Source organism: Ochotona princeps, chromosome 7 (assembly GCF_030435755.1).
Source record: "Ochotona princeps isolate mOchPri1 chromosome 7, mOchPri1.hap1, whole genome shotgun sequence".
Lineage (NCBI taxonomy): Eukaryota > Metazoa > Chordata > Mammalia > Lagomorpha > Ochotonidae > Ochotona > Ochotona princeps.
In genome coordinates this window covers 33,772,624-33,785,693 of record NC_080838.1, presented here as the reverse complement: position 1 = coordinate 33,785,693, position 13,070 = coordinate 33,772,624, and the positions used below count along the sequence as shown (strand labels likewise).

At 44.0% G+C, this 13,070-nt stretch overlaps 1 protein-coding gene across 1 annotated transcript in view; it reads right to left on the bottom strand.

Annotated features, from left to right (window-relative positions):
* Positions 1-8,521, bottom strand: part of MCUB (mitochondrial calcium uniporter dominant negative subunit beta) — a 78,626-nt gene extending 70,105 nt beyond the window's left edge. Inside the window, exon 1 of the mRNA XM_058666924.1 lies at positions 8,075-8,521. Coding sequence (XP_058522907.1) covers positions 8,075-8,173 — 99 coding nt within the window. The 5' untranslated portion in view covers positions 8,174-8,521. The remainder of the gene's footprint in view (positions 1-8,074) is intronic.
* Between the last annotated feature and the right edge of the window lie 4,549 nt (positions 8,522-13,070).

Below are 13,070 nucleotides of genomic sequence, written 5' to 3'. Positions count from 1 at the left end.
TAAGCTATCACACTGGGTTCCTCAGCAAATTTTTAAAACTTAAAATCATACAGTATATCTTCTCAAACCATCATGGAGTGAAGCTGGAGACTAACAAGTCAAAATATCCAAGAGATATGTAAATACTTGGAGACCGAACAACATGCTGTTAAATGAACAATGGATTATACAAGAAATCAAGAAGAAAATTTTAAAAACTACTTGAAATGAATCAATGCATCAATACAGTCTGTCAAATTTATGGGACACAGTAAGGCAGTGCTAAGAGGAAAGTTCATTGCAATCTGTGTGTAAGTCAAGAAACTAGAAAGGCACCCAGTAAACGGGCTAACCATACATCTGAAGGAGGTAGAAAAACAACAGCAAAAACAAGCCCAAGATTAACAGAAAAAAGGAATAACAAAACAAAAAAGAAAAGGAGGAAATAAACAACATAGAACAAAAGAACAAAACCTAAGATCAATGAATCAAGCAACAGGTTCTTTGAGAAAATCAACAAAATAAATTTCCCACTAGCCCAACTGATCAAAAAAAGGAAGAAGATGCAACAAACCAATAGAATCAGAGGTGATAAAGGAAATGTAGCAAGATACCTCAGACATACATAGAATAATCAGGAACTAATATAAGCACCAAATTGGAAGACCTAGAAGAAAGATAGATTACTAGATCCATAATTTATCAAAATTGAATCAAGAGGTAAATAATATAAACAGCCATATAACCAAGAGACTGAATCAGTAATTCAATCCCTCCAAGTCAAGAAAAGCACAGACCAGAAGGCTTCACTGCTAAATTCTACCAAATGTTTCAGGAAAAACATATCCCAATCCTTCACAAGCTATTCAAAGCAATACACTTTAGTAACAGACTGACAGACTTATAACTGCTTATGAAGGACTTAACTATTGTAATAGTATGGGGAAAAATCAGATGAGCGGTGGGAATTTGGGGGAGGGGGAGGGAAATCCAAGACCCTATGGAATTGTAATAAAAAATTCAAAATTTAAAAATGTTAAAATGGAAGGCAATCTTTCTAAACTCTTTTTTAAAAAGATTTATTTGTTTTAATTGCAAAGTCAGATATACAGAGAGGAGGAGAGACAGAGAGGAAGATCCATCCATTGATTCACTCCCAAAGCAGCCACAATGGCCGGAGCTGAGCCGATCTGAAGCCAGAAGCTGAGGAGCTTCATCCAGATCTCCCATACAGGTGCAGGGTCCCAAGGTTTTTGGGCTGTCCTCGACTGCTTTCCCAGGCCACAAGCAGGGAGTTGGATGGGAAGCAGGACTGCTGGGATTAGAACTGGTGCCCACATGGGATCCCCAGACAGGCAAGGTAAGGCAAAGACTTTAGCCTCTAGGTTACCCTGCCGGGTCCAAACTCTCTTTATGACGCCATCACCTTAACATCAAAGCCAAATAGAGACACTACAGAAAAAGAGAACTATACACTGATATCACTGATGAACACAGACGCAAAAATCCTAAGAAAATCCTAGCCAACAAAATTCAACAATACATCAAACAGATCATTCACCCAGACAGGCAAGATTTATGCCTGGTATGCAGTGATAATTTAAGATATATAAATCAACAAATATGATATACCACATCAACAAAATGAAGAATAAAAACCATATGATCATCTTAATAGATGCAGAGAAGGCATTTGATAAAAATGCATGCTAAAAAAACTTAAGCAAGATAGGCATGGAAGGAACATTCTATAACACAATCCATGAAAAACCCAATGCCAGCATCATACTGAATGGGGAAAAACTGGAAGCTTTTTAACCAAGATCTGGAACTAAACAAGTATGTCTACTTAATAACACTGCTTTTCAACATAGTTTTGGAAGTCCTAGCAAAGGCTATTAAACAATTTAAAAAATAATGGAATTCAAATTGGAAACGAGGAATTTAAATCACCTCTGTTTGCCGACAACGGGATTCTCTACACAGAGAACCAAAAGACTCAACCAAGAAACTATTGGAACTCATGAGAGTTTGGCAGGGTAGCAGGATACAAAATCAATGAGCAAAAATCAATGGTCCCAGTACACAAACTCCAAAGCTGAGAAAGAACTTATAAGTAGAGTTCCTTTAGAATTGTGGAGAATCTTAAATATCTTCAAATAAATCTAATCAAAGATGTGGAAAACCTCTGATGAAAAATAACAAAGACGGGCCTGGCGGCGTGGCCTAGCGGCTAAAGTCCTCGCCTTGGAAGCCCCGGGATCCCATATGGGTGCAGGTTCTAGTCCCAGCAGCTCCACTTCCCATCCAGCTCCCTGCTTGTGGCCTGGGAAAGCAGTCGAGGACGGCCCAATGCATTGGGACACTGCACCCACGTGGGAGACCCGGGAGAGGTTCCAGGTTCCCGGCATCGGATCGGCGCGCATCGACCCGTTGCGGCTCACTTGGGGAGTGAATCATCGGACGGAAGATCTTCCTCTCTGTCTCTCCTCCTCTCTGTATATCTGTCTGTAATAAAATGAATAAATCTTTTAAAAAAAAAAAGAAAAATAACAAAGATATTTTAAAAAGAAACAGAAGATGACATTTAAAAACAGAGATGTCATCAAAATGTCCATATTACTGAAAGTAATATATAGATTCAGTGTGGTCACAACATTCTTCTCAGACAAAAAAAAGTTACAAAAATTCAGCTGGAAACACAAGAGAACGAACAGCCAAAGCTATCCTGAAGAATAAAAATCAAACTGGAGGAATCTCAATGCTAGACTTCAGAACATAGAGCAGTGGTAACCAAAACAGTCTGGTACTGGTACAGAAACAGAGACGATCAATGGAACAGAATAGAAATCCCAGAAAGGAGCTGACACGTGTACATCCAACTGATCTTCAGCAAGAGAACTGAAAACAAATCAGGAAAAAAGTTTAGTCTCCTCAACAAATGCTGTTGGAACAACTGGATAGCAGTCTGCAAAGTAAGAAGCAAGACCCCGACCTCTTACCTTATATAAAAATTGGCTCTAAATGGATCAAGAACCTAAACCTGCACCCAGAGACCATCCAACTATTAGAGGAAGACATAGGAAGCACAATACAAGATGTAGGTGTTTGTAAAAAAAAAAAGACAACTTCCTAGAAAAGCCACAAAAAGTACAGGCAATCAAAGCCAAAATAAACAAATGAGATTACATCGAACTAAGAAGTTTCTGTACAGTAAAGAAAATGATCAACAAAGTGAAGAAGCAACCAACAGAATGGGAGAAAAAAAACTGCAAGCTATGTAAGAGACAGGAAACTAATACTGAAGATTTACAAAGAACTTCAGAAACTCCGTAATAGCAAAACAAACAACTCTGAAGAAATGGGCAAAGGAAATGAGCAGACATTTTTCGAAAGAACAAATTTAATGGCTAATCAACACATGAAAAAATGCTCGGGTTCCCTAGCTGTCAAGGAAATATAAATAAAAATTACATTTGATTCCATCCGACTCCAGTGACACTGGCCAACATTCAGAACCCCAACACCTGTTTGTGTGGATGTGGGGAGAAAGGTGTCCTACACCATTGTTGGTAAGAGCGTAGGCCAGTGCAGCCACTACTGAAGTCAGTAGGAGAGTGCAGAGACAACTGAAAATGGATCTACTGTAAGACCCAGCTACCCCACTGCTAGGAATAAATCTAAAGGAAATGAAACCTACTTCAGAGAAGTCAAGCTGTATCCCTATATTCATAGCAAAACACAATCCACAATAGCAAATACCTGGAAACTACCAGATACCTATCAAAAGAGAAATGGATAAAGAGACTGTGGAGCAACTACCCCATGGAATATTATTCAACCATTGAAAAAAATGAAATCCTATTTGCAACAAAGTAGTCCCAACTGGAGATCATTATGCTCAGCGAAATCCTAAAAGGAAAAACCTCATTTATTCTAATAATAGTCGACCTTCATGCAAAATACAAGATCAACAGAAATATAGATATATATACAAATACTCTCATAGATGAGTTCTGTAATGGAGACTAGCATACTGGGAAATGAAAATACATTGCAGTATGCATCTCTACTCCAGAATCAAAGGAAGACTTCCAAAGAAACTTAAATATGCCTTAATTTTATGACACTAGATTTTTCTACCATTACCTATACCTACAATGATACATTTAAATAACAGAATGTTTGACTTGTGACTGTAGCTGATGAATATACTACTGTAATGATATAGGGGAAAACAGTGGGTTGGAGGAGAGAATGAGAAGGGAGAAAGAGGAGGTGGATAGCGTATTTCCTATACCTACAAAACCATATCATGGAAAACAATAATACAAAAGAAAAGACCGATTATACAAATCTCTTCATTTTGTAAAGCGGACAAAACCAGACCCAGTCTGAATGACTTGGCTAAATTCACAAAGCTAATTGGTGCAGGCACTCAGAAGTCCCAATTGCCTGACGTCAATCAGCTGCTCACGTCTGCTCTTCAACCCAAGCTCACTTTATAGAACAGATGCTACACGAACCAATTTTCAGGCTTGTTATCTTAGCTTCACAGATACCTCATTCAACAACTATTTACCTACCATGATAGTTGACCTTCCAGCTCAGCATTTACTATAAATCAGCACAAAAACTTCTTTACTTGCACCAAATAAAAAGTAAAAGCCTAAAAATTTAAAAAGGCACTGATACTGAAGTGCTGGGAAGGTGGTAACAAGAGACAAACTGGTCTTGAATCTCTCTGAGAGCAAAGCATCCATCTTCCTTACATTATAAATACAATCTCCCTCCACAAGCAATGGCTCCCAGGAGTTCTCAAACCAGCATGACAAAACGGCCGCATGGACAAGAGGAAGAATCGGAGAAAAGCATCAAACAAGAATGATATTAAGTCCCAAAGATGAAAACAATGATTCCTGAACTGACGTCCCCTGATGAGATTAAAGCAACCACACATGGTTTGCTTTCGGGAGTTAAAAGTACACTCTATCCTGAAGCTCCTCTGCAAAGCACGCTTGATCTTCAAACATGGAAAGAAGCTGACGTGGAGACTCAGATACTGCATACTGTTTCTCAACCAGAGTCACAGAAAACCCACATTTTAGAAAGGTGTAATTGGATAAGGGTTTTCAGTTTGGATGGAATTCACCAAGCAGCACAGTCGCAGCTCCACGCTGTGTCCTGACACACAAGCACCTGCGGGAGCTGCAGATCGCCTTGACAACCTCTCACTCTGAGAGCTTGAGAGCAGACAGTCACCAGGCGCCACCAGGGCTATCAGGCCACACCACAGCTGAGGATAATGCGATATACGCCAGCTCACAGACGGTTCAGATGGAACTGTGCTTTAAAACACAATTCTGCTACACTAAACAAATCCATGTCAACAAACTCAGGTTTCTTCTCCCCTTACCACTCCACCATGGAACACTGTCAGGCAATTATCCACCTACCACATGAAGGATGAGAACCGGGCATTTTTCAGTTATTACAGGCTCCTCATCAAGACACACTCATAATTTCACAAAGAGCCAATTACAACTGGGAAAGCTTATTTGAGACACTACTAACGACAAGTTCTTGCAAGCTTAAGAGTTCCTGAGCTGTCAGGTCCAAGCCTCAGGATTTTGTTTTTTTTTTTTTCTTGTTGCTCTCATAGGCTCTAGGAGTCTGAATGTAACAACAGCAACAATACAGAAAAATAACACTTGTCTTTAGCCACCAGGCATTTCCTATCCAGAAGCCTGCTCAACCCAACAGTGAGAGCTTGAACAACGTCCCTAACCTGGCTAATTTCATGTGCAGAACGTGGTTTCCAGAGGCCTGAGTAAAACACCCAAGGGACTGCATGCTTCTGTCGGTTCCTTTATGGTAAGCTTTCAAAGTTCAAGTTAAGCAAATACACAGATGTACGTGTGTGTGTGTGAGAGAGAGATTGATTGATTGATTGATTGATTGACTGATTGATTGGGGGGAGGCAGGAGAAGGGAGGGTCCCTCATGAGAGGTGGAAGAATGCAAGCAGTTCCACATCTGGAGTTCTACATACTGTCTTTCTAGCACAGTGGACTTCAGCCAAACATTTCCAAGTTAGAAACACAAGGGTGAGGTTTCTTAAGACGATTACCTAAAGGCAAAGTATACACTGCTTTCCCTATTAAGACATAAAATGCACCCTGATCACTTTGGGATCTTTTCCAGATTATGTTACTTTCAGAAGGTGAATGAATTTCATATATTCGGATTTGGGACCATAACAATACTCCCTCCCCCACCCGTCCGCCCCCTGTCAGTACTCCCTCTCTTCTCCTTCCTCTTATTTTGTCTATTTTTCCAATGATATATTTTCAGTTTATTTCATAATCACAAGCTTAACTCTTCCTTTAGGTAAAAAATTCAACAAGTAGCAAGTAGGAAAAAAACCAGTGTTCCTCAAGAGTAAAGAAAAGGAACTATAAACAATAATCAAATCTTAAACCGTCAAGTTTCATACTGATTGCATTGTTTTACATCTACTAACATCGCCTCTACATTCCTGTACCAGCAGGCAAGCCTTCTTACATAGCACTGGCATAGCAACTATGAAGAAAGGGGCTTGGAGTAGACCATGCTTAAATGTGAGTTACTGTAGCAGCAGAGAGAGAGAGATGGGGTGAGACTGGGGTTAGGCCTAAGCCACGAGGGAGGGAGGTCCAGGTCTCCCACATGGGGGACCAGGAGCCCAGTCACCTGGGCCATCCAATACTGCCATCTTCACCGGCAGGAAGCAGGAGGCCGAGCCAAGAACCAAGCCAGGCACTGTGATGTGCCACATGCACATCTTAGCCTTCTCTCTCTGAAGTTCATTCTTGAAGACAATCAGTCCCGGGGTCCATACCCAAGCCGTTCAAGATGGTTAAACAGGGATTTAACAGAAAGCAATCCAATATCTGTGTTCCAATGGTGTGTGGTAACTGAATTGTTAGATATAGCTTTGTGAACTGCAACATTATAATAAAAGTACAATTTATTAAAGTCCAAAAAAGCCATCTTCCCTTCTGACTCCAGCAGGTTCACCATTTTACATCTTAAAGCGTTTGCCCTCCCCTCCTTCTCAGGTAGCGGTAACAAAATGGCCTTCCTCAGCAGATGGAAATAGTCCCTGCATCACTCCAAACTCTGAGGTCCTGACACTGGAGGAAAAGAGAAAAACCAAACAGCGCAGACACTCCCTGCCCCGCCCCAGAAAGAAATAGGAAGTGAAGCCACCAGAGAATCACAACGCTCTTTTTTTGCCCCCCCTTTTACACTGCACAATTCAAAGATGTTAATAAATACTTTTCCCTTTAACAATGTGAAACTTAGCCAAGGCGGTGTGTGGGTGTGACAAACTCCAAGTCTGAACCACGCCCTCCCCAGCCAGCCACACCCACGCGGCGGGCTTTTTTTTTTTCCCCCCTACAAAGAGGCCGGCGCCCCGCAGCCTGCACCCCTACCTCGGTTCCCCACAGCCCGCCTCCCGCTGTCCCAGCGGGTTCTCTATCCCCTCCTCACTTTTCTCCTCCAGGCAGCAGCCATCCTCCCTAGACCTCAACCCGGCCGGCCGGCTGGCTGGCTGCTTGGCGCCCGGCTCAGGCTGGTGATTCACTGGCTCTCGGGTCTCTCGCAAGCCCTCCTTTCTCCCTTTCCCGAGGGAGTTTCTCGGCGCGGAAACCTCGCCCTCGCGTGCCCGGACCGTCTCCCACCGCCTCGGTGGTCTCCTTGGCCACCCCCGCCCGGCCCCTGCACCCCGTCAGCCAGCGGGAGGCAGCAGCCGGCAGAGCCGCCGTGCAGGCGCAACCCCCGACCCCACGGGGGCGAACTCCCAGCCTCCGCGCCCTGGCGCCTCGGCGCTTCCCCGCGGCCGCGCTGCTCCGGGACCCGGCCTCCGCGGCGTGACCTCCCGCCCCGGCCTCCGAGAAGCCCGCGCGTGCCTGCGGGCGGTTTAACGCAGTGAACGGCTCCGGCTCTCGGTCCCGCTCAAGTTGCCGCGCGCCAACTTTGCACCCGCCTGGGCTTCCCTCTCACCCCCGCGCCCAGGGCACCCAGCCAAGGCCCCACGCCAGCGCTCTTACCTGGGGCGGCTGCTGCCTCAGACGGAGTCGGCCTCGGGGTCCGGGGGTCGGCGGAGGCCGCAGCAGTGGGAGCCGGGGCCAGAGGCCCCTCGGCAGCATCGTCTTGCGTGGGCGCGGGGCCACCACCGGCGTCAGCGGCGCATCTCCGTCGCGCCGGCCGGCTGCTGCCTCTCGGGCCGCGCCGCGCGCCCGGGGCGGGCCCACGGGAGGAGGGTGTGGTATCTGTTTCCACTTCTCCGCTTCACACACACCCCGCGGCGCTAGGCGGCTGCTTTCCCTCTGATGCGAAAGCCAGAGGGACAGTTCGAGAGACGGAAGCCAACTGCCCTCCCCACGCTGGTCTGGGGTACCCAGGACGCACCTGCGCCTTCTGGAATGAGCCGGAACGGGCGACCCCAACCCTTGCGAGCTATCTGGTTTCAAAATTCGATCATTCTGCCCGCTTGTGTCGTGGCAACTTCTTGTTTATAAAAAAAAAAAAAGCACGAGCTGCGCAAGAACAACTTACACCATGCTTTTATAAGGGGGCTGTTAGATAAAATACAGGATGCCCAATTAGATTTGATCAGATGTCCGGTGCAGCGAGTTAAGATGCTGTTTAGGGACACACCTGAGTGCCCTAGAGGCCTGCCTGGGTTTCTAGGCCCAGCTCTGGCTCCTGCTTTCAGCTTCCTGAAAATGCTTGTCCTAGGAGGCAACAGGTGGTGGTTCAGGTACTGGGATCTCTGCCGCCCACGGGGGAGACCTGAATTGAGTTTCAGGCTCCTGATTTGACCTGGCCCAGCCACAACTGTTGAGAATCTGTTGAGCCAGTGACAAGAGCGTTTGCACGTTCTCACTCTCGCTTGCTTTCTCTTGCTTTCTCGTTCTCTTTCTCACACTCACCTTTCAAATAAAATTATAGGACATTAAATTTTGTTCCACAAGACCATGTTTTTGCCTCAATTAGTATCTGGATCACACTTATTCTGTAAACAAGAAAAATATCTGGGAAATACATATACAAAAGTATTTATCTTCAATTCTGATTTAACTAGTTTCGTATTTTTATTTGCTAAATATGCAAGAGGCTTAAGTTAAATAAAGTTAGAAGTAATGTCCCGGCTGGTAAATCAGTTCTGTGGGTGACCTTCTCTATACTGCAAAAAAATTGAAAGTTGCTATGAAAGCAGAAATTAAAAACTGGCTCACACGTGTTAACCAGCATCTGCGAACAGGTTGCCCTGGGCTTGACCTGGTAAAAATTACATTCACTTGGGAAGTTAACTTTGAGTATTTTCCTTCCATTGGGTAGCATTTGGAAGGAAAGGCAAGGGTTTTGTTAGGAGATAGGAAATGCAGCACAGAATTCGTCCACGATGGCATGGCCAGCAAATTACTGTGAGAGACTCTGGACAAAGAGAAGGGACTTTTCAGGGTGCTCACCAGAACACATCAGTTTTTTGATGCAAAATAAACTTTACTACCATGCATGGGACTCAGAACACACACATTACACACTGCGAGCCAATTCATTACACAAGTACATATTACAGTCTTTTCATACTTGAACCTCTGATTTCACTTTCTCAAAAAGTTTGAATTTTTTAAAAACATGTATCTTAATACAGTTTGAAAGGCAGGGAGACACAGAGAAAAACAGAAATCTTTTATGTGCTGGGTTACTCCCCCAAATGTCCACAACAGCCAGGGTTGTACCAAACCAAAGCCAGGAGCCAGCAACTCCGTCTGGGTTTTCCACCTGAGTGACAGTGACCCCGGTACTGGAGCCATCATCTGCTGCCTCCCCGAGTGTCAGAACAAAGCTAGGACCTGAATCCAGGAACGCCAGGATCGATGCAGGTGTGCCTGCGTGACACTCAACTACGGAGCTAAAGGCCCACGCTCATGTGACTTTTGAACTATCTGAATGGATGCAAAATTTATATACCCTAACACTCACTAAAAATGCACAAGCAGGGCCCGGCGGCGTGGCCTAGCGGCTAAAGTCCTCGCCTTGAAAGCCCTGGGATCCCATATGGGTGCTGGTTCTAATCCCAGCAGCTCCACTTCCCATCCATCTCCCTGCTTGTGGCCTGGGAAAGCAGTCGAGGACAGCCCAATGCATTGGGACACTGCACCTGCGTGGGAGACCTGGAGGAGGTTCCAGGTTCCCGGCATCGGTTCGGTGCGCATCGGCCGTTGGGGCTCACTTGGGGAGTGAATCATCGGACGGAAGATCTTCCTCTCTGTCTCTCCTCCTCTGTGTATATCTGGCTGTAATAAAATGAATAAATCTTTAAAAAAAATGCACAACCAACTGATTGCTAGCCAATTTGGAGTTGGGTAGCACTCCCCACAACCCAATTCAGAACACTTTTATCACCCCACAAAGCTTCCTCAGCCTGACTCGCATCACTGCCTATTCCCACCTATAATCCCTGCTTGTACAGTATTTTCCACCCTGCTAGATTTGCCCTTTCTTATATAAATGAAATCACATCAGTTGTTTGAAAGGTCCTTCCTTTATTAGTTTTGCATTTCTAGTTGGTCCTGAGGCCATCAAACCTTGTCTCAAGCACTTGACACAAGCACTTGTCTCAGTATACTGTCCTCCTTCCTACCCAGGGTCACTTATTAGGCTTTCCATTTGCTCATCGAAACTAGAAGCCTTGATTTAAAGTAGGTAACATGCAAGTCCAGCACCTCCCCTTGCATGTAAAATTAGCTAAAGGGAGAGACATGAGTACAAGTAAATGCAGGGTGATCAGTGCTGCGGAGGAGGGAGATGCTGTGTGCTCAGAAAGAGTTGGAGGAATAATTACAGTCCTGACTTGCTGGAAAGCTGGCAAAGTTTCACTCTCAGGGTTCTTCCCTGGCCAAGACTCTTCCAAGGCTCCGGGCACCCACTGCCATGTGTTTATGTGGTCATATGCTTTTGTGGTGTTTCTGAAAGGATGATGATTTAATGAATCAGCATGGCCTCTTCCCTGTCCAACCATCCTTTTGTGCAGAATGGTTGAGCAGTCATGTTTATTTTCAAAAGCACAGCAAATAATAAGGGTTGTAGATATGCTTAGTTTGTAGTTACTGGGATGATTGCTGTGGTTCACTGTCATTTTCATGCAAAATCACTACCTACATCCTCCTTTGGAAATGGCTTCCAGGAAAACCCCCAATTACTTGATCAAATTTGTGTTATGATATAAAAGAGAGGGCCAGAGACCTGCACACTGGCATAATATGCTAATCCTCTACCTGTGGTGTCAGCATCCCAAATGGGTGACAGTTTGTGTCCTGGCTGCGCCACTTCAGATCCAGCTTGCTGCTTATAGCCTACAAAAGCTGCAGGGGGGTGGCTCTGTTGTACTCAAGTGAGCCATTATAGAGGTGTGCCACATACTGATTAAGATTTGAAAGTCCTTTATTTGCAGCAGTGGAGAGGGGGCTCATGCCCCAAACATCTCTTGGCCCCAAACTACAGAACAGTGGGGTTTATAAAATCCACAAGCCGAGAGGGATTCAGGGGGACCAAACTAATAAAGAATTACTCTAGGGATGAGGAATTACTGATCACTAACTTTGTGAGTCTTTGTTACTGTACCCTTTATTGTTGAACCAAGTGAAACTCATCTTTCTCCCAGTTAGGCTTGAACAGCCTGCCCAGGGTTTTAAGCATTCTTACCAAGCAGGACACAGTTTTCTCAACCAGTTAGTCTCATGGATGAGGTGATACCTCCTTTAAAATGAATCCCAGCTCAGCATGAAGTCCCTCATGTCAGGCCTTCTACTTCAGCTTAAGTCCTTGGGCCTCTGCACCTGGTGGGAGACTAGGAAGAAGCTCCTGGCACCTGGCTTCAGATCGCCTCAGTTTGTCTACCCGCTTTCTCTCTCTCTCTCTCTTGCTCCCTCCCTCCCTCTCTTTCCCTGTAACTCTGACCTTCAAGTTAAATAAAGTTTTTATTTTTTTAAAGATAATTGTGTCATAAAAGGAATGTGTTCCATAGTGCCCAGTTACCATGAGTACAAAACCAGTGAAAATGAAGTGGTAGACATTTGAAATGAATGGATCCAGAAGCTATTACGTGGAATGCCTTCTAAATATATTTCATATAATTTCATATATGAAAACCACAGGATGAAAGTCCTCCCAAATTCAACAACAAACCTAAGAACTGATGCAACATTAACAATTATAAGATTGAAGCTTAGAGGCACTTTTCTAAAATCAGTCATGCTAGGAAAAAAACATGATTAATTCCTTTCTACAGAAAGTATTACAAAATTTTTGTCAGACCATAAGGCAACCCAAAAAAATACATTCGCCCAAAATGGGAAATAAGTATTACAGTGATGTGGGGCTTTACGCTTAAATAACATTGTTATGATCTGTTTTCTTAAAATAAACATTTAATACCATGTTATATTCATACTCCTAATTTTTAATTTTTCCTTAAAAAGAGTCCCCAAATTATGTAGGCATCAGGCTCAACAAATCTGATCAGCTCTGTGATTCAAGCCTAAGCATGTTGAATTTTTCATTTAGTCATTACAAAACCTTGTAAGTTTTAGCATTAGCTTTCTAGCACAGAACTCGGTTTCCACATATTAACTGTCCAATAATGATGATATTGAACCGTTGAGTATTGGCAGTCGACCTGCCACTCGTAGAAACTGCCTGGCTTGAATCAAAACAGAAGGCATGTTTATGGAAGAGTTTTGAATTTGGGCCACATCACTTTCCTTGTAACTGTTCTGCACTGAGTACTCTCTCTTGCATTCTCTGCAGATGCCAGCAGCACTGGAATTTGGAGTAAATAGGCAGACATTTTGAGCCATTCTCTTAGGAATCTTACACACGAAGGATCACCATTTTGATAGAATTTTAGGCGTGTATTGGGAGGGACAGTCCTTTTCTCCATTCTGCCTCCAAGTTCTAGGCTTCCATTCTTCATTATTAGAGACATAATACATTTTATGTACTGATGGGAATTGACATAAATTGACTTCAAAAACT